We start from the raw sequence: 22,264 nt of genomic DNA, 5'->3' as shown, positions 1-22,264 counted from the left end.
CCTTTTATTCTCTGGGCATACTAGAGGTTGAAATGATATATCAGAGACAAGAGGAAATGAAGCAGCATAACCCAATTGGAATGTGATTCCAATTTAGGAATAAACCAAATTGTGCCTGTGTTCAATTTAGGCTCAATAATGCAGAAAAACCAACCGGAATGTGTCTCCCACTCTGTCATGGAAGTAGACGAAATTTTCATGATCAATCATTAAGAGATCTCCAGTGTTGAAATAAAGGTCTCCTTTCTTAAAGACATCTCTCAGTTTTTTCTTCTCTGTCTGAGTCTTTCCTCCAGCATAGCCATTAAATGGTGTAAGTTGTGTAATTTTGCAAATCAGGAGTCCAACCTCACCTAAGACAGAAGAAGGTTGTTATTTTGTGTGCTAGAGATAAGCAAATTTTATTTTCAATTTTTCTTAAGACTGATGCCATAGAACCCACTGTTAATAAGCTGGCTGCAGAAAGTGTCATTTTCATACACACGTTCATATACATCATGTACATGCATATGCATGTATACTACATATACACATATTAACACACACTTGAAATTAGTTTAATGCTGATCTTGTACTGATAATGATTTATGCACATAACTACACAAGACCACCTGAAGTTAACTGTAGCCTTGAAACCATAATTACATATTCCTTTCCACAAAACACTTACCTTATAAGCAAGAAGTTGTTAAGCTAGCCTTAAAACCATAATTATGTTACATGTAATGGCAAATTAGCGCCTGGAAATTTGAAGCAGAAGCTAATTCCTATAACTATTTTTGGGAGTAATTAAACCATCTGGAAATAATGCATTAGTCTTAAAAATCCTGTGATAAGAAAAGTCACAGGATATATGAACAAAATATTCACTGTACCTTTGGGAACTTTGATGCAATATCCATTTCCATCACGGACAGGTTCGTCTTTCTCCACGTCATATTTAATCAGTTCATAAGTTATGACTTTCTAACAAAATTAAAAAATATCATCTTGAGTTCAAATTCTGTTACAGTTTTTATATACTTCATTATATAAAGTACATGAAGTACACATATGGTAAGTGTACAGCTCAGTGAAATTTTGCTTTTGTGTACGGCCATGTAGTTACTACCTACGTTCAGATACTAAACATTCTCATTTCACTTAAAACATTTGCTCCTGGTCCTTTCTATGAAGTCAGCCACTATTGTGACTTTTATCACCATCAATTAGTTTTAAATCTCAAATGAGTGAAGTGTATGTATGCCTTTATGTCTGCTTCTTTCATTCAGTATATCTCTGAATATTTATCCATCCATGTTTGTGTTCTTATTAGTGGTTTATTAATTATTATCATTATTAGTTTTTATAAGACTGGGGATTGAACCTAGGGCCTAATGCATGCTAGGCAACTGCTCTACTACTGAACTATATCCCTATCCAAAGTAGTTCATTTATTATTGTCATGAAATTTTCCCTCTATAAATATATAGCAATTTGTCTATTCTCCTGTTAATGGGTATTTGGACTGTTTCTAGTTTGGGCTATTATAAATTAAGCTGTTATGAACATTCTTTTACATATCTTTTGGTGGACATATCACAAGTGGGTTTTAAAAATCTTATATAACCTTATATTAATATGCTATCATTAGATTTTTCACATTTTCAGGGACATGTTCTACAAAATATTCAAAAATCAAAGCTAAAATTATTTCATGCCCTTGACCATAAAATTAAAATTCTATCACACTTAACAGTTTTTTTAATGAGATAAGAATTTAAATTTAAATAATTCAGTAAGAGCAATACTAAGTATATTATTTTCCCTACTAATGGATAATCACAAATATGACAGTATTTGGATATAATTGTTAGCCATGATTATTGTGTCCATTTCAAATTTATATCCAGGTTTATGGGATACAGTAATCAATCACATGCTTTAGTTGGAGCAGATAACTTCATTAAAAAATACAGGTGGTGGCGGGCAGTGGTAAGGCCTGTTGGGGTGAAGGTACCCTCCATAGCACCTTCTGGACATGCCTGTCCTTGTAAGGTAAAAACTTCAATTCCTTTATAAAGGGAAGGATGAAAGCTCTACATAGGAACTTGATGTGAATAGATGAGACCTGTCATTATGCAAGTATTATGTCACTCTGAACAGACACTAAAAACAGTTCTCATCTCTAAGAACCCAATGCTTGTGTCACAGTATGAGAAATTAGATGCTAAGGAACAGCAACAAATGAACGAAGCCTTCCAGCAAACCAGTGATCTCTTCAGACCTATTACTTTGCATTCACAATCAGATTGGATCACCTCCTAACCTGAGGCTTCCCAAGACATTGAATGGTTTTTCAGTAATCCTTATAGAAAGATACCCTCTCCAGAGAAGCATAGTATTTATATTCTGTCCAATGGATCTCTAGGAAACACCAAGTTTTTAGTGAAGAATGTATTAAATGTCTCAAGGGCTACTGTGAAGCATTTTTCTACGGTTTGACTATAAAACTCCTAGAACTGGTTTCTGTTTCTGCAACGTGGTGTTCTTTTAGAGTGAATGATCACGCAATTTACAAATTCATGCAGGGCATATCCTGAAGTTCTTAAAAAAGATGAAATCTGAAGATGCCTTTTGTGTTGTGAGAATAACAATGATTGATCTTTACCCAAGAGACTCATGGAATTTTGTCTTTGGATAGGCTTCTTTGACAGATGGTGTGGAAATATTCAGCTTCACTAGATATGGCAGTTTTTTCTATAGCTCCCACTATGAAGGCACAGTGAAGGAGCTCCAAAAAATAATCTTCCAATGACTCTTCCATTTTTGATAACTACTTTATTCAGGGAATCACTAGTGTTTTGCTGCTCTATTCCTGTAAGACTTTAACCCATGAGATTGAACACATATTTGGACTGTGACACTGCGGGTGGCTCATATGCCTAATGCAAGGCTCCAACCACTTGGAGGAAGCTGATGATTGTCCTATCTGTCTATGCAAGTTGTCGTGTGCCATTGGCTTCAATATTGCAGAAAGATATAAAGCACTGATAAGGTAGATTGATGACATATCTGCTGACACACCAAGAGCAACTCCAAAACATAGTTGCGAAAATAATGTGAATTTACTGAAAACTTTAAGGCTTTAAGGAATGGAAAGAGTAGATAAAAAAAAATGCCTTGCTGTTCTCCATAAATAAGTACCTTCAGATAGGAGTAATTAAAATAAGTATTTGCTCATTATGCTCTCAAAAACAAACAAACAACAGGTGGCATCTGTGGTCAACAAATGTAAATCTTACCATTATTTGCAAGAATGTAAAGAATTTGTGGATGCTAACAGTTCTTCCATATCAATTGCAGGGGTATCTTGTTTCTCTTTTTAGTTTTTAAAAAGTGGTTTTGTTTATAACACATGGCAATCAATGGATGAGAAAGCAAAGAACTAGCAATGTATGGCAGCAGCTTCTAAGGAGGTTTGGTAGAAAACAAAGCTTCTATGTAACTACTCTTTCTGAGCATCAACAATACCAACATCAATAACTCGCTGGCCCCCTTTTTCTAAACTGCATGTAACCTTGGTCTACAGGGTTTCGGCTGGTCCAGGTTGGATTGGTGCTAACTGGAAAACACTGACCCAATCATCAATGCTTCCAGTGGGCAGTAGGATTTCCATTCTCAATCTGTAGCATTGCTGCCCAATGGAAGTCTAGTAGAATTTTCTGTGACAATGAGAATGTTCTCAATCTCCCCTGCTCAGTGTGGTAGTCACTAACCACATGTGACTATTGAGCTCTTGAGAGTGAGCTCAATACTGAACTGAATTAAAAACGTTATTTATATAATTTAAAATTTAATAACTAGTAACTAGTGGTTATTATATTGGATGGTGCAGGTATGGAGGACAGGGAGAACCTTGCAGGGTTCTCCTGCAGGTGTGGGTTTGGCTGCCATTGTCAGAGAGGCCTCTTGAACTGGGTAATGCCTTGAGCTCAGGCCAGTATATAAAAAATGCAATGACAATGATCATTACAGCTACAATTATCCAAGTCTATTATACAATAGGCATTGGCTTCTAAGGGCTTTTTCATAAAGTATTTGGTTTAATCCTTTCAACAATCCTTATTAACACTGAGTACAGGTTAGGTATTGAGCCCAGTGTTTGCTCTTTTTATTTTACTTTCTTAGTACTGGGGACTGAACTCAGGGGCTCTTTACCACTGAGCTACATCCCCAGTTCTCTTTACTTTTTATTTTGACACAAGGTCTTGCTAAGTTGCTTAAGGCCTCACTAGATTGCTGAGGATAGCCTCAAACTTGTGATGCTCCTGCCTCAGCCTCCTGAGTCACTGGGATTAGAGGTGTGTTCCACCATGCCTGATTACTATTTTAAATCTTTGTTTTAGGATGATGAGGTTGAAGCCTAAGAAATGTAAGTGACTTGCCCCAGGTCGCTCAGCTGGCATATAGTGGTGCTGGGTTTTGCAGTTCAGAGCTGAACTTCTCATGCATATGAACCACTGTCCTGTGTACTGTGCTGGTGTCTGGGGAATAAAGGTTGCCTGAGACTTCTGGTGTGGCTGTCTTATGGCCAGGCAGGATGGGTGTCTAGAGACATAATGACAAAAGTGACTATTCAAGCCAAAGTAGGCTCTGCATTCATGAAGTATTCCTCAAATTTTGCAGCAGAGTGGGCCATGTAGTAGACAGAATATTTGGGCACAAAAAGACAGATAAATTGTCCAGAGATCCCAGGCAATGAAACAGCTGAGGGAGAACAGGGATTGCTACCTCTGTGAGCAGGCTTAAAAATAAAAAATATTTTTCTGGTAGAATTATTAGGTAGATGCAATGTTCCCTAGATTCTAGAACTGGGATGCATCCCTGTGCTCCGGAAGGTCAAATAAGTCAGTCTTAACCCTGCATATCTTTTAAAAAGCAACTCGGCCCCATCTCAGAACAACTAGCTCCAAAATGCAAGTTCTGGGCCCTGCACCTATACATGTAAAGAGCTTGTAAAGTAGAGCACAACTGAGGGGAAATATTATATTTCAGTGTATAATAAAGTTATGGAACTGGCAACTGTCAGATGCTTTGCCATGCACACGTAAACAAAGGAAGGAAGGCTTCAATAAGTTGCAGATGGCAAAAAAATAATGGGTTGATATTAACAGAAACTGAGATGGTTTAGATTGAGATTAATTTTTTGAGATCATTAGTACAGAGAATGAGCAAAACTTCTCTTGGTGATACAGATGGACACAGCTCTAATTGCAGCATGAACTTCTAATAATAACGTCATCATGACTTGACTTTTAAAAAGCCTCTGTGGAGACTTTCGGAGAGGAAGGAAGATGGCGGCGAGGGGAGTGCATTGTCCCCGTGTGCTGCTTCACTGTGTGGGAGTATGACAAGTCAGGACGGCTAAAGGATATTTTGTTAGGAATTTCCAGCAATAGTGGGGTACTCCGGAACCTGGAGGAAGGATTTCCATCGCACGAGGATCGGCTACGGGGACTCAAACGCGAGAGGTTTGTCGCACGGAGGGTATCACTGCTTATTCAGCAAATCGCCCCGCGGCTAAAGTCTGGGATAGAGACGCAGGGTTACAGCGCTGCAGTTTCTGCCAGCCGCGCAAGCACCGTACTCAGGGCTGAATTCTGGGTTCGAGACGGGGGAAGGAAGCGGTCCATCTCGGTTCTCCACACCGGTCAGACCACAGAGGAGGCCAGCAGCCACCATGTTGGTAAACTGACGTCACCACCCCTGTTTTTGACTGACCGCAGCTCATTCAGCCATAGAACAGGTAATTTCAGGCTGCAATTCGCCTGCGGCTTGCAGACAGATTGCTAGGGCTCAGCGCAATCTGAGCCTGATCTTATCAGAGTGAATACTGAGCGCGGGGCGGCCGAGTTCCGGCTCCCGGAACTGAGCCCGCGGGGACTGCTTCTTGGAGCTTACATTTATAGGAGCTTACACCGAGCACGGAGTGGCCGAGTTCCGGCTCCCGGAACTTCCCTGGCCCGGGGCTAGGAGCCCGCGGAAACTGCTTCTCGGTCCGGGTCCTGCTGAGGGCCGGTCAGGACTCACCCGGTGCTTTGGTTGCCCGGCAAGGGGAACGAAATGCTGCCATTCGCATAGGATACCAACATGGCAGAGATCTGATGTCTGCAGAAAGCGGCGGAGGAGGGAACTTCATCAATACCAGTGGTGACATAAGCAGTTGGTCTCCTGGTAGGGGGGGTGAGGCACAGTCACCCGAGTCTCCTCAATTTGTCGTCGAGCCAGAGGGAAGGAGCCGGGCCGCCGCCAGCGCCCGGAGCAGGCCCAGCGGCTCGCCAGCGTGGTGACCGCGTGACCCCAATTGGAGAGGGGGCGGAGCGGAGCCGCCAGCCGCAACCGCAAGGTGGGCAGACCCGCGACCCAGTGGTACATGGGCGTGGTAGGAGGGGCAGGGCAGAGCCGCAGTTCGCGCTTGCAAGGTAAACAGACCTGTGTCAGCCTGGCGGGTCAGGCCCAGTGGCCTGCCAGTGTGGTACACACGTCACCCCAACTGGAGTAGGGGCAGAGCAGATCCTTCTCCCACGCCCGGATCAGGCCCTGCCGGTGTGGTGGTCACGTGACCCCAATTGGAGTGGGGGCGGAGCGGAACTGCCACCCGTGCCCGCAGGGTGAGCAGATCAGTGATCAACCTGCAGATCAGGCCCAGGGGTCCGCAGGCGTGGTAGGAGGGGCAGGGCAGATCCGCCGCCCGCGCCTCCAAGGTAGGCAGACCTACAACAGACCGGCGGATCAGGCCCAGGAGCCTGCCGTCGTGGTACAAACACCACCCTAATTGGAGTAGTGGCAGAGCAGAGTCGCTGCCCGTGCCAGGAACAGGCCCAGCGTCCTGCAGGCGGGGTAGCCATGACACCCTAATTGGAGTAGGGGCAGAGCAGAGCCAACACCCGTGCCCGAAAGGTGGGCAGATCTGCGACCGACCAGCGGGACAGGCCCAGTGGCCTGCCGGTACGACAGACACGTCACTCCATTTGCAGTAGGGGCAGAGTAGAGCCGCCTCCCGCGCCTGCAGGGTAGGCAAACCTGCAACCGACCGGCGGATCAGGCCCGGTGGCCTGCCGGCGTGGTACACTCGTCACCCCAATTGGAGTAGGGGCAGAACAGAGCCGCCGCCAGCTCCCAGAACAGGCCCAGTGACCTGCCGGCGTGGTAGCCACGACACCCCAATTGGAATAAGGAGAGAGCACAGCCGCCGCCCGCACCTGCAGGAAAGATACGCAAGCAGTATGAAAAGACAAGGAAAGAAAGGACCACAAGCAATGCAGGTCAACGCAACTTTAGAAGAGGTAACAGCTGCAGCAGATGGAATGTCAGATAAAGAATTCAGGATTTACATGCTTCAGATGATCTGGAGTATCAAGGAAGACATTAAACAGCAAAATCAGACAATGAAAGATCACTTCGACAACGAATTACGCAAACAAATCCAGGAAGCAAAGGATCAACTATACAGGGAGATAGAGGTTATAAAAAACAAACAAACAGAAATCCTAGAAATGCAGGAAGCAATAAACCAACTTAAAAACTCAATGGAGAATACTACCAGCAGAGTAGAACACTTAGAAGATAGAACATCAGACAATGAAGACAAAGTATTTCAACTGGAAAAGAACATAGACAGCTCAGCAAGACTGTTAAGAAACCATGAGCAGAACATCCAAGAAATATGGGATAACATTAAGAGACCAAACTTAAGAGTCATTGGGATACAGGAAGGTACAGAGCTCCAAACCAAAGGAATGAGAAGTCTATTCAATGAAATAATACAAGAAAACTTCCCAGACTTGAAGAATGAGACAGAACCCCAAATCCTAGAAGCCTATAGGACGCCGAATGTGCAAAATCATAAGAGATCCACACCTAGACACATCATAATGAAGATGCCCAACATACAGAATAAGGAGAGAATTTTAAAAGCTACAAGAGAAAGGAAGCAGATTACATTTAGGGGTAAGCCAATCAGGATAACAGCTGATCTGTCAACACAGACTCTGAAAGCTAGAAGATCCTGGAATAACATATTTCAAACACTGAAAGAAAATGGGTTCCAACCAAGAATTGTGTATCCAGCGAAATTAAGCTTCAGGATGGAGGATGAAATTAAAACCTTCCACGATAAACAAAAGTTAAAAGAATTTGCAGCTAGAAAACCATCTCTTCAAAACATCCTCGCCAAAGCATTACAGGAAGAGGAAATGGAAAATAACAATGAAAACCAACAGTGGGAGGTAGGACAGTAAAGGGGGGGGGGGAATAATCAAAGAGGAAAACAAACCATGTTTAGTAACAGAAATAAACAAATATGGCTGGAAGAACAACCCATATCTCAATAATAACCCTAAATGTTAATGGCTTAAACTCACCAATTAAGAGACACAGGCTAGTAGAATGGATCACAAAACAAGACCCAACAATATGCTGCCTGCAGGAGACGCATTTGATAGGAAAAGACATATATAGGCTGAAGGTGAAAGGTTGGGAAAAATCATATCACTCATATGGACTTCGGAAACAAGCAGGAGTGTCCATACTCATATCAAATAAAATAGATTTCAAGCCAAAGTTAATCAAAAGAGATAAAGAGGGACACTACATACTGCTTAAGGGAACCATACAACAACAAGACATAACAATCATAAATATTTATGCCCCAAACAAGGTGCAGCTATGTTCGTCAAACAAACTCTTCTCAAGTTCAAGAGTCTAATAGATCACCATACCATAATCTTGGGAGACTTCAACACACCTCTCTCGCCACTGGACAGATCTTCCAAACAAAAGTTGAATAAGGAAACTATAGAACTCAATAACACTATTAATAACCTAGACCTAATTGACATATATAGAATATACCACCCAACATCAAGCAGTTACACTTTTTTCTCAGCAGCACATGGATCCTTCTCAAAAATAGATCATATATTATGTCACAGGGCAACTCTTAGACAATATAAAGGAGTAGAGATAATACCATGCATCTTATCTGATCATAATGGAATGAAACTGAAAATCAACGATAAAAGAAGGAAGGAAAAAGCATACATCACTTGGAGAATGAACAATAGGTTACTGAATGATCAATGGGTTATAGAAGACATCAAGAAGGAAATTAAAAAATTCTTAGAGATAAATGAAAACACAGACACAACATATCGGAATCTATGGGACACATTGAAAGCAGTTCTAAGAGGAAAATTCATTGCTTGGAGTTCATTCCTTAAAAAAAGAAAAAACCAACAAATAAATGATCTCATACTTCATCTCAAAATCCTTGAAAAAGAAGAGCAAAACAACAGCAAAAGAAGTAGAAGGCAAGAAATAATTAAAATCAGAGCTGAAATTAATGAAATCGAAACAAAAGAAACAATTGAAAAAATTGACAAAACTAAAAGTTGGTTCTTTGAAAAAATAAACAAAATCGACAGACCCTTAGCGATGCTAGCGAAGAGAAGAAGAGAGAGAACTCAAATTACTAGCATACGGGATGAAAAAGGCAATATCACAACAGACACTTCAGAAATACAGAAGATAATCAAAAACTATTTTGAATCCTTATACTCCAACAAATTAGAAGATAGTGAAGGCATAGATAAATTTCTTAAGTCATATGATCTGCCCAGATTGAGTCAGGAGGATATAGAAAACCTAAACAGACCAATATCAATTGAGGAAATAGAAGAAACCATAAAAAGACTTCCAACTAAGAAAAGCCCAGGTCCAGATGGGTATACAGCAGAATTTTACAAAACCTTTAAAGAAGAACTAATACCAATACTTTTCAAGCTACTTCAGGAAATAGAAAAGGAGGGAGAACTTCCAAATTCATTCTATGAGGCCAACATCACCCTGATACCTAAACCAGACAAAGACACTTCAAAGAAAGAAAACTACAGACCAATATCTCTAATGAACCTAGATGCAAAAATCCTCAATAAAATTCTGGCGAATCGGATACAAAAACATATCAAAAAAATTGTACACCATGATCAAGTAGGATTCATCCCTGGGATGCAAGGCTGGTTCAATATACGGAAATCAATAAATGTTATTCACCACATCAATAGACTTAAAAATAAGAACCATATGATCATCTCGATAGATGCGGAAAAAGCATTTGACAAAGTACAGCATCCCTTTATGTTCAAAACTCTAGAAAAACTAGGGATAACAGGAACATACCTCAATATTGTAAAAGCAATCTATGCTAAGCCTCAGGCTAGCATCATTCTGAACGGAGAAAAACTGAAGGCATTCCCTCTAAAATCTGGAACTAGACAGGGATGCCCTCTCTCTCCACTTCTGTTCAACATAGTTCTCGAAACACTGGCCAGAGCAATTAGACAGACGAAAGAAATTAAAGGCATAAAAATAGGAAAAGAAGAACTTAAATTATCACTATTTGCAGATGATATGATTCTATACCTAGCAGACCCAAAAGGCTCTACAAAGAAACTATTAGAGCTAATAAATGAATTCAGCAAAGTGACAGGATATAAAATCAACACGCATAAATCAAAGGCATTCCTGTATATCAGCGACAAATCCTCTGAAATGGAAATGAGGACAACCACTCCATTCAAAATATCTTCAAAAAAAATAAAATACTTGGGAATCAACCTAACAAAAGAGGTGAAAGACTTATACAATGAAAACTACAGAACCCTAAAGAGAGAAATAGAAGAAGATCTTAGAAGATGGAAAAATATACCCTGTTCATGGATAGGCAGAACTAACATCATCAAAATGGCGATATTACCAAAAGTTCTCTATAGGTTTAATGCAATGCCAATCAAAATCCCAATGGCATTTCTTGTAGAAATAGAGAAAGCAATCATGAAATTCATATGGAAAAATAAAAGACCCAGAATAGCAAAAACAATGCTAAGCAGGAAGTGTGAATCAGGCGGTATAGCGATACCAGACTTCAAACTATACTACAGAGCAATAGTAACAAAAACAGCATGGTACTGGTACCAAAACAGGCGGGTGGACCAATGGTACAGAATAGAGGACACAGAAACCAATCCACAAAACTACAACTATCTTATATTTGATAAAGGGTCTAAAAGCATGCAATGGAGGAAGGATAGCATCTTCAACAAATGGTGCTGGGAAAACTGGAAATCCATATGCAACAAAATGAAACTGAATCCCTTTCTCTCGCCATGCACAAAAGTGAATTCAAAATGGATCAAGGAGCTTGATATCAAATCAGAGACACGGCGTCTGATAGAAGAAAAAGTTGGCTACGATCTACATACTGTGGGGTCGGGCTCCAAATTCCTCAATAGGACACCCATAGCACAAAAGTTAATAACTAGAATCAACAAATGGGACTTACTCAAACTAAAAAGTTTTTTCTCAGCAAAAGAAACAATAAGAGAGGTAAATAGGGAGCCTACACCCTGGGAACAAATCTTTACTCCTCACACTTCAGATAGAGCCCTAATATCCAGAGTATACAAAGAACTCAAAAAATTAGACAATAAGAAAACAAACAACCCAATCAACAAATGGGCCAAGGACCTGAACAGACACTTCTCAGAGGAGGACATACAGTCAATCAACAAGTACATGAAAAAATGCTCAACATCTCTAGCTGTCAGAGAAATGCAAATCAAAACCACCCTAAGATACCATCTCACTCCAGTTAGATTGGCAGCCATTAGGAAGTCAAACAACAACAAGTGCTGGCGAGGATGTGGGGAAAAGGGTACACTTGTACATTGCTGGTGGGACTGCAGATTGGTGCAGCCAATTTGGAAAGCAGTATGGAGATTTCTTGGAAAGCTGGGAATGGAGCCACCATTTGACCCAGCTATTCCCCTTCTTGGTCTATTCCCTAAAGACCTAAAAAGAGCATGCTACAGGGACACTGCTACATCGATGTTCATAGCAGCACAGTTCACAATAGCAAGACTGTGGAACCAACCTAGATGCCCTTCAATAGACGAATGGATAAAAAAAATGTGGCATTTATACACAATGGAGTATTACTCTGCATTAAAAAATGACAAAATCATAGAATTTACAGGGAAATGGATGGCATTAGAGCAGATTATTCTAAGTGAAGCTAGCCAATCCCTAAAAAACAAATGCCAAATGTCTTCTTTGATATAAGGAGAGTAACTAAGAACAGAGTAGGGTCGAAGAGCATGAGAAGAAGATTAACATTAAACAGGGATGAGAGGTGGGAGGGAAAGGGAGAGAGAAGGGAAATTGCATGGTAATGGAAGGAGACCCTCAGGGTTATACTGTGGAGGAGGTAGAGAGAGAGGAGGGGAGGGGAGGGGAGAGGTGGGGAGGGGGGAGGGTGGAGGATGGGAAAGGCAGCGGAGCACAACAGACACTAGTATGGCAATTTGTAAATCAATGGATGTGTAACTGATGTGATTCTGCAATCTGTGTATGGGGTGAAGGTGGGAGTTCATAACCCACTTGAATCAAAGTGTGGAATATGATATGTCAAGAAATTTGTAATGTTTTGAACAACCCACAATAAAAATTAAAAAAAAAAAAAAAAAAAAAAAAATAAAAAGCCTCTGTGTTCTGGGAATCAACTACATGTGCTCTCATTTTTCAATGTACTTAACTCTTTGTAGGTAGTTTGCTCTCCCAACAGCACCGATTTTTCTTGGATAATTCATAAATCCAATATTGCCTTCAGTGGAAGCATAGAACTCATAAACGTGAATGTCCCCAAATCTCTTGACAAATTCTTTCCACACGTCTCCTCGTAAGCCATTTCCCAGGGCCATTCTCACTTTATGATCACGATCATTTGGTTTCTGTGATAGAGGGAGAAGAAGGAGACAAACTGAGCCATCTCTGGAATCTGTACTTAATATATTAATAATTGCCTTTATTTTTTTATATATTTAATTTACACTAATAGTTGTCTTTATTTTATTACATATTTACATTAGTCACAAATTCTATGCCTTTTCTGCCACCCACAGACAATATTCCTTCTGTCTCTAACACAATCATTATGGTCTGATTGATAGAACTTTGATTTAATAACCAAAAGATTTGGATTTTCCCTGTTTTGATTTTTAAGGGGAAAGATGAGGCAATTGGACAGAGCCAGATGATGCCAACATTTCATTCAATGTAAAGTTAGAATAATGTGTTAATAGTTTCCTTCATGGGCTGATGAAGATCAGTGAATTTCCAGAAGGGAGGGGCTCCATGGGAAAGATCTGTCAGAGTAGATGCATTCTAACACCAGCAGGACCCTGGGTGATGTTTCTTCTGCTTGGTGGTGAAGAGTAAACCTAGAAAACAGTTCAGGGAGGTGGGGTCTCAGTGGTGGCGGGGAAATAGGTAGATAGATAGATAGATAGATAGATAGATAGATATTGATTTTCTACAAAGCCATCAAAGAGTCTAGAAGGAACAGGAGAGAATAATCTAGTTCACATTTACATGTAACAGGTACACCCAAAGGTCACAAGACCAGTTAGAGCTGAACCAAGACAGTGAGACTGTCCCAATGGGATGGGAAGAGAAAGAGAAGGAGGAAGCTGGCTCCCAGTTGCTTAGGTGGCTTGGGAGGAAGATGCTTTGCTATTAATAAAAATCACAAAGGAAAAGCTATTTTGAGTGTAAGAACTGAAAGAGGAGTTTATGAGAACAAGAGAGGTGGGGTGAGGACCGGCTGCCTTCCATTTCACCAGTCATTTACGAGGACCCTACAGATGTGTCCAAATCAATGGTAGTTTTGATGTAGTTTATATTAATAAGGTAATTTATGCTCTCCAGGAGATCACAGCTTAGTGGAAGAGACAGGTAAATAAATAATTAGGGCTGGGGTTGTGGCTCAGCGGTAGAGTGCTTGCCTGGCATGTGCGGGGCACTGGTTTCGATCCTCAGCACCACATAAAAATAAAATAAAGGTATTGTGTTCAACTACAACTAAAACAAAATATTTTTTTAAAAAAATAAATAAATAATTATACATTTAATTTGTAAATTCTGTTACTCAGTTATTTGAAGAGAAAACAGAATGAATCAGGCTAAAGTGCTAGGTAACTGGGAATCTCATCTCAAGTCTAATGGTAATTTATTGGGCAGAACAGCAATCACTTAGATCAGAGTGTTTTCTGTATTTTCTACATTATCTCCTACACTGTGAAGTTGCCGTGAAGGGATATTGGAATAAGAATTACTCTTTGTAAAGAACTGTTTGAATAACCCACTTGAATCAAATGTATGAAAGATGATATGTCATGAGCTTTGTAATGTTTTGAACAACCAATAAAAAAAAGAGAACTGTTTGAAGAAAGAAGCTGGCAGATCTAAGGGGAGGGACTTTGATATGGCAGTTAAAAGCCAAACCAAAACAAACTTTGAATTGGCTCCACACCAAAGGAGCTAAAGGGGCTGGGAAAAAAGTAAACATGCATTTGATTTTTAAGTAGCTGGTTGGTCAAAATTTAGGTAGCAGAGCATTTTCAGGAGTCCTAGCCGAAGAGATGGCTACATACTGGTTTAACTGGGAAAAAAAAATGAGCCTGAGTATTTTTTCTGAGGAGGACATGTGCAAAGAGAAAACAGGGTCCTCATGCCAGTGGATCTCAACTACAGTGTTCAGGAGAGTCACCTGAGATGAGTTTGAACCTGCAGGAGTTCTCAGTGTTCTGATTGCACAGGAATCTATTCTCTTCAGCAGCTCCTCAGGACCATAGGTCACGGCATCTGTTCCCTTTATAATTACCTAGTACCTGTAAGGAGGGACCTCACATGTCTGTTTGCCAGGGCCAGTTCTGGCTTATGCCTGTTGTTCTGGTGTGCTTGGTATCTTTCACTCTTATGTTCCCATTTGGATAATGAACTATAGGGTCACCCTGAGCACAAGATGCTATTATTCTCAGTAAGAATTTTTGGCTTTACAGAGATCCCTCACCCCTGCCATTCTCCCTCACTCTCATTCCAAGGGGGGAAAATTCCAGATGGTTGAAGAATGCTTATTTTCACTTAAAAAATAACCACCTGACCTGGGTGCTTACCTGCTTCCAGGCCTGTGTGAGAAGTTCCAAATTAGCCTTCTCATCAATGCAAACCTTACTTATTCCACATGCAGCCCACAATAAGTTCTCTCAAACACTTAGCTTGTTTCCTTATCTGATGAAGGGTGATCATCTATCCCTGTCACTAGATGGTAACTTCCGTTGAGTTCAACTCTATCTTTGTATTGCCCAGAGGGCCTTGGACCTGTGCTTTGCATACAGCATAATCCCTGCAGTAAAATAAATAACCTCCACCAGGAAACCCTCAATTTTCCTGTTCAATAGCTGGCGGCTGGGACATTGGCACAAGGGCAGGGCTGAGGGTGCAGGAGGTGGTGCAGGTGCCCTGGGTATGTTGGAAGCTGGCCAGCCTCACAGGTGCAGCTGTCACCTGTGGGTGGCAGGTAGCTAATCACAATACCTCAGGCTTGGTTTGCATCAAACAACTGAGGGATCTTATTATACTAGTAGAAGGGATTAAGGCTCTAGCCTGGAAGCACTGGTGATACAAGGGGGAGATACTGGAACATTCTAAGATGTCTGGCTGTCACCTAGTTTCCACTCACCAGTGGCTGAATGGAATGTGTCTCGAGTTCTCCTTTCCCACAGGGTACAGTGGTTCTCTATCACCAAAGCTGCTCCTCTAGGTCAAAGGTCACCTGCTCATTTTCTTTAGTGAGAATCAGACTTTCTATTCCACATTGCAGCTGAGGTGCAACATGCAAACACACTTAGGGACTTCAGTCCACCCTGAATTTAATGACTTATGAAGGGTGAGAGGACAGGTTGTTCAGGAAGGAACATAGGTAATTAAAGTAAGCAAAAAATTTTTATTGAGGGCTTTTCTATGTGTATTATCTTATTTACATTTCTTAAAAAAAATTCTACCAGAATGTGATAGGTTATAAAGTATTGCCTCCTATTACAATTGAGGAGATGGAGCTTTGGGAAATTTATAGTTATGATTCCAAGCTCACAAAGATAGAAAAATAGATACCCAAGACTCAGATCCAAATCTAAGTGACTTCAGAGAGTGCTCTTTCTTTGGTTAAAAATGAAAAAGAAGGGAAAATAAAAAGGGAAATAAAGAGGAAAAAAATAAAGAGTGGTATGCATAGTTTAAATATACTACTGAAAGATCCTTAAATGAAGAATGCTGTATTCCATCTGTCCTTTGCCCCTCATCAGAGGTAGATAACTTTTAACTCTTCTAAGCTCCATATTTCTAAATTAAATGCTTGTATTGTTACCTCTTGATTCCTCACTATTAAATTTCCTATTGTGCTAGATGAGGATATGCTCTCTCCTGTTTTCTCTCCTATTTTTTTTCCAGTATCACAAAGTTTGGTTAAATCAATATTCAGCATTCACATTATTTTGCTCATAACATACTACTGATGAACCAAATAAGAAACATGAAAAAATTCTTAAACTTATTTATATTTTCCCTGGAATTAATTGCCTCTCTGCCCATTTGCTTCATATTCTGTTTCTATTTCTTTCCTCATTCTTCAGCACCCTCTAAACACAGTTTTCCTCCTGAGGAAATCTATCAGATGACATGATTTCCTTCCTTCCATTAGGCTTCCCTTAATCCTTCTGCTATAGGCTGGATTGGTTGCTCTCTAGGACTGGGGGTCTCCTTTGCCTCTCTTCTGGGATCTTGTGTCTTTCTCTGTTTTAACTCTCTTGTTTAGATGAAACATGTTCTCTCCTAACTTCCTGAAGGAGGGTATAAAAAGGTAAGTTTGCTGTTGTTGTTGAAACTCTGAATGTCTGAAAATATTCTTATGGTATACCTGATTGATAATCTGGCTGGATATAAAATTCTAGATGGGTAATAACTTTTATTTAGAATTCTGAAGGCACCTTCCCTTTTTATTCCTGCTTGCAGTGCCACTGTCTACAATTGATTTTCTTAGAGAATTCTCTCTCTCTCTCAGTCGTTGGTAATCTTCAATTTAATCATGGTACTTTCCTCTTACATTTCACCTTCCTCAGTCTTACTGTATCAGTCACCTCCATCTCTAGGTTTTCTGTACTATGTACTTCATGGTTGTGATATCTCTTAGCTTCTAACATGATGGAGCTGTGTCTTTTTCTGGTCTTCATATTTTTTGATTGACTTCCATGAGATGAAGCGTCTTCACCATTTTAGAAGATTCCAGAGGCCATGTTCTTAATACCTACTGTGCTATATTTCTACCTGGATGAGGCTTTACCTCTTTGCTTTACCCAAGAGCTCAAGTGTATTTTCCCTACTGCAGTCTACAAGACTGTCTAAAACACCATCTCCCATGTCACCCTTCACCTAAGGTCCTTCAATCACAATTTCTCATGTCCACACCTAAGTCTCAGCATAGGAAAGCCATTTCCACCTGGGACAGCCCTCAGCCAACCTCCTATCACTCTGCTTGCAGCTCTCCACACAGCAGGACCTTTATTCCACAGCTTCATGAGCTGTTCCAGATAACCAGAAGCCCTTCTTTCCTTGTGTGGCTGGAGAACTTCTCTGTACCCTTTAGAACTCACCTCTGGCAAAGCTTCTTGATTCTCCTCTGCTTCCCTCTTTCTCCTGGCTGGCCTCTGTCAACTTTCTTCTGGCTATCCCTCCATCAAATTGGTCACTCCCCATTCTGTGTTACTACATACCCCTTCCTCCATTCTACCAGAATGCAGGTGATTCAGAGACAGTATCTCTGGCTGGAAGGGACCAGAGTTTATCTCATTTTGGAGGGAAGGCAGACAACACTAGGAAGGTAAATTGAGTCTACTCAGCTCTGCCAGAGCTCTGGTTCATTTAATTTCTTCTTCCAAATAGCATGACTTTTACTTGTGGTTCCTGGAACTCTTTTCTGGACTCCTTTCCCTCCTCTTTCTCCTCCTTTCCACTGGTCTCTATACCAGTAGGTGGCACACAACCTTTTTTATGCCCCTTGCTGTTGTTTAGTTCCTAATTGTAGAAGAGAAACACTTAGCTTTCGTGATATCTTGTTCCAATAAATAGTTTTTCCTAATGACATTGTTTTTAGGCAATTACACAAACAAAATGGGAGCTGATAACTGCATTATGGCAAGCAAAGAACCAGAATGATCTTTCATTATAAATGAGTGCTTTGGAAGAAAAGGATCAAATATAACAAAATGAGAAATGAAGTAAAATATTCAACCATAAAAATCACTTAAGTCAACAGCTTTGCTATTCAACCCTTATTCAACCGCAAATGAGAGAGATGAACTGACTAGTTTGAATGTCTTCTTTTATTTTTTCCTCTGTGTATATGGGGCAGAATTTTCACTGATTGATTCAATGAATATGTTATTTCAAGCTACATACTATCAGGCATGGAAAATGATGATAATGGCAATAATGGCTACTATTTATTGAACATTTACTAGGAGACAGGCACTTTGGTATGTGATTTAAGTACATTATCTCATTTTGTCTTCATAGACTCCATATGTGGTTGGTACCATTATTTCCCCTACTAGCTGATGGGAAGCTGGTACTTAGGGGGGGGGGCTGACTGTCCTGCTCAAATAGCAGAGTCAGGATACAGGTCTACTGTGTCACAGTCCTTGCTCATGTGCACCACTTTAAGTGTCTGGAGCCAAATCTGAACCATTGACCTGAAGAGCTCTGCTCTGCCAGGGGAACTATGAATGTGGTTAAGAAGAGGGAGGAGAGGCATAGATAGCAGCTTCCACCTCCCAGTGCTGGCCCCAAATTCTCTTGAGAATCTGTGCCATGTTTGTGGATGGAGTCATTTGGTTTAGTGGCTCAGCTAGGCAGGACCTGCCACCCTGATACTCAGGGCTTGGGGTTTGTGGGTGGCATTAACCCACCAGGAGCAGCCTGTTCTTTTAAGTGGCTCTAAGGAAGAAAAAGTTCTTGATTACATTGATCTAAAGCTTTCCACTATTCGTTCTAGCTTTTATCCACTTTTGTTCAAAAAGTCATTTTGATACAATTTGATTAAAGCTCCCCTTTAATCCACAAAATCTGGAATTTCTATGATGACCCATGATTTAAAAATATTTTAAAAGGACTTTTTTTTGATATAACATTTCTTATAATTCTTACAGGTATTTTTTTTTTTTTCAGACAAGTAGAACACAGGGGTTGAGAAGCAACAGCTAGCAGAAACTCCAGATCTAGTTTTAGATTAAAGATTATCCACAGATTATGTACCTTAAATCATGATATATTTTGAAGAAGGCGTAAAATCCTGATCAAACTTCTTCTTCTTTTTGAAAAGCATTTGAGACAACATTAAGAAAAAAGAGCTGGGCATTGAGGCACACGACTGTAATTCCAGCTACTCTGGAGGCTGAAGTAGGAGGATTGAAAGTTCAAGCCAGCCTCAGCAATTTACAGACTCTCTCAAAATTAACAAAAGGGTTGGTGATGTAACTGTATGCTAAGGTGTCCCTGGGTTCGATCTCCAGTACCAAGAATGGGTGCGGGGATAGGAGATAAGATGGAAGCGTGTGTGAAGACAGCTACACCCAAACATGTTTATTTTCCTCCAGTCCAAAGGAAGCTCCTGTTAAAACCAATAGGAACAACACTTGCTTCCCCAGGAGACTTCTAATTGGCAAGCTGGTGCCTTTATGGCAGAGAAGAAAAGCCAAACAGAAGGGCTTTGTGTGGATTTCTGGGTTTTGATAGACAAGCATTCAATCGATCTTGAGAACAAGGTAGAATGTTAATGTGAAAAAAATTAGATAATGACATTAATAGAAATAAATATGGAAAAGGTCCTACCCCAGCTTATTATGACCTTCATGAATCTGTTGAATATGCCAAAGTATCAGGCTACAATGTGCTAACACTTTTGGGGAAACACAGTACATCCCCCAACTCAATTATACATGTTTCCAGGCAAGAATTTAGAAGTACATTCAGCAAAATTTGTTATTGCTTGTGATGTGCTGTGAGTGGTATTTGGGTTCTGGTAGCAGACTGAGACTGCACTTGTGTGGAACTTTTGTTAATGGGGGGAGATAGATAATAATCATATAAACCTATACTGTGACGGGAGTGATGAGGGCCATGAGAAGCAGTAACAAGTTGGACAGTCATAGGTGGGTGATATATTTTTCATTAATTGGCAAAACAATCACATAAACTTGTATTAAGTTGGGAGAGATAAGTACCACAAAAAGCAGTAACAAGAAGGAGAGGTGGGGTGGGTGACATGCTTAATTATTAGTAGGAGTGGCCTCCCTGATGAACTGACATCTGGGCAGAGGCTAAAGGAGACCAGGGGAGAGAACTGGGGAAGAGCCTCTTCTATTTCTTTCTCTGTCACATAGCAGCTGGCATAGACATTGAACATAATGTGGGTGTTTACCAATAGCAATTTATCAACTCAGTGATCTTCCGAGTTTGTTTTATGCTGACTTAATAGATTAAAGGATTAGAATCTGGTGTTTTTATCATATAATCTAGTTCTAGTTCAGGGTCAAATTTGTCTGCCTGGGGACATTTGGAAGTGTCTGGAGACATTCTGGTTATCATGTCTTGCAGTGGAGGGGAGGTTACTATTGGTGTTTAGTGGGTAAAGGCCAAAGTTGCTGCTAAAAATCCTATAGTTTACAGATTAAATCCACATAGCAAAGAGTTAATATGCCCAAAATGTCAGCAGGGCCACTGTTGAGAAACCCTGATTTGGTCCCAAGGTGGCCACCAGATCTCTGATGAGAGCCAAGGGACTGAGCAGGAGGGGCTCTTGTGAACAACCCCATCAAGACAGCAGGACATTGCAAACAGGGTAGATCCAAGGCCCTTGAGGCATTGCCTCCAAGCTTGGTGATAGGCCTGGTGGGTTAATTTCAAAGCCATCTGGGGATTTATTCATTAAACAGTAGTAAGTAAAAGTTTTCTCTATGCCTTTGACATAAGAGAGGGCAAGGAGACAAGATATGGCCCCTGCTATCTAAAAGTTACAGTCTAGGAAGGATGGGAGGCACAAAGACACACACCTGCAATGAAAACCACAAGATGTAGAAATAAAATTATGTAGGGGAAGGGTAATGCCTTGGGCTGAAGTGAATTGAATAGATTTAACAGAAGTGATATCATTTGAGCTGGGCTTTGACACTGGCTTTTCATAAGCAGAAAGAGAAGAGGCAGATATACTAAGTGGATTGTAACAGGGAAGGCAATAGAATCACAATAAAATAAATAGTACCTGCCATCTACTAAGACTCCTTTTTAGGATAGGTGTGGTGTCAAGCACTTATTATGAGAAACGACTGTAGTCTAAATCGAAAACTGATATAGATGGATCAGCTGAAGCTCAGCATAACCTCAAGTGATTTGAACTCCCCTCTTCTCTGTTTAAAAAAGATATTAAAACATGGGAAATGTTACCGGAGGTGTGTTGCATAAATACCGAAGCAGTTCACCGATGTACTGGATGACGGTTGCATTGTATTTTCTGCAATCATCCCAAAACTGGCTGGCTGAAAATTTGGTTCGCAAAGCAAAAGTAGCACCTACAGAGAAGGCACAGAAAGTGTCAACACAGGAATGCTACAGATAATCTTTCCAATTATATTTAGTTTTGTCATTTTTGAAAGGTTAAAAATTTTTAAATGAATTAGATTTATAAACAAGGGTTAAATACCTAGTATACTCAATGCAAAAAATGAACCAGACATAGTTTTATTCTATGGGAGCTCCAATCTATAAGGGAGAAGATATTTACAAGTCTTTCTAATAAAAGTCAATGTGCAGGGCTGGGGATGTAGCTCAATGGTAAAGTAGTTTGCCTAGAATACACGAGGCCCTGGGTGCATTCTCCAGCACCACAAAATAAATAAATAAATAAATAAATAAATAAATAAATAAATAAATAAATAAATAATCAAGAGAAACATAGAGGAAAAGATTAATTCTCCTAAGGGTCAAGGGTTGAAAAAAGCATAACCTGAAAGCCCAGCATAACTTCAAGTGATTTGAAGCCCCATCTTCTCTATTTAAAAAAAGATATTAAAACATAGGAAGTGTTACCGGAGGTGTGTTACATAAATACTGAAGCAGATCACCCATGTACTGAATGACAGTAGCATTATATTTTCTTGATTATAGAATTTCTGACCCCCAGAACAGTAAGACAACAAATCTATTGTTTAAAGCCATTAAATTGGTGGTAGTATGTATGTATGTTGCCCAAATGATTGATTTGTCTGTTTGGGAGCCT

At 40.4% G+C, this 22,264-nt stretch overlaps 1 protein-coding gene and 1 pseudogene across 2 annotated transcripts in view; one reads left to right on the top strand and one right to left on the bottom strand.

Moving 5' to 3' along the window:
* The window catches only part of Slc27a2 (solute carrier family 27 member 2), a 52,425-nt gene that overhangs the window by 15,692 nt on the left and 14,469 nt on the right, over positions 1 to 22,264 (bottom strand). For both annotated transcript variants that reach the window (XM_071608238.1, XM_027926156.3), the window contains exons 4-7: positions 21,433 to 21,557; positions 12,636 to 12,830; positions 876 to 966; positions 155 to 353 (exon numbers count right to left, since the gene is read on the bottom strand). In XM_071608238.1, the coding sequence (XP_071464339.1) occupies positions 155 to 353; positions 876 to 966; positions 12,636 to 12,830; positions 21,433 to 21,557 (610 nt within the window). The remainder of the gene's footprint in view (positions 1 to 154; positions 354 to 875; positions 967 to 12,635; positions 12,831 to 21,432; positions 21,558 to 22,264) is intronic.
* LOC114081707 (archaemetzincin-2 pseudogene) lies at positions 2,119 to 3,131 on the top strand (annotated as a pseudogene).

The sequence above is a fragment of the Marmota flaviventris genome, chromosome 2, assembly GCF_047511675.1.
Source record: "Marmota flaviventris isolate mMarFla1 chromosome 2, mMarFla1.hap1, whole genome shotgun sequence".
In the NCBI taxonomy this organism is placed as follows: Eukaryota; Metazoa; Chordata; class Mammalia; order Rodentia; family Sciuridae; genus Marmota; species Marmota flaviventris.
The sequence above is the reverse complement of the archived record's forward strand: the minus strand, read 5'-3'. Positions and strand labels throughout refer to the sequence as shown.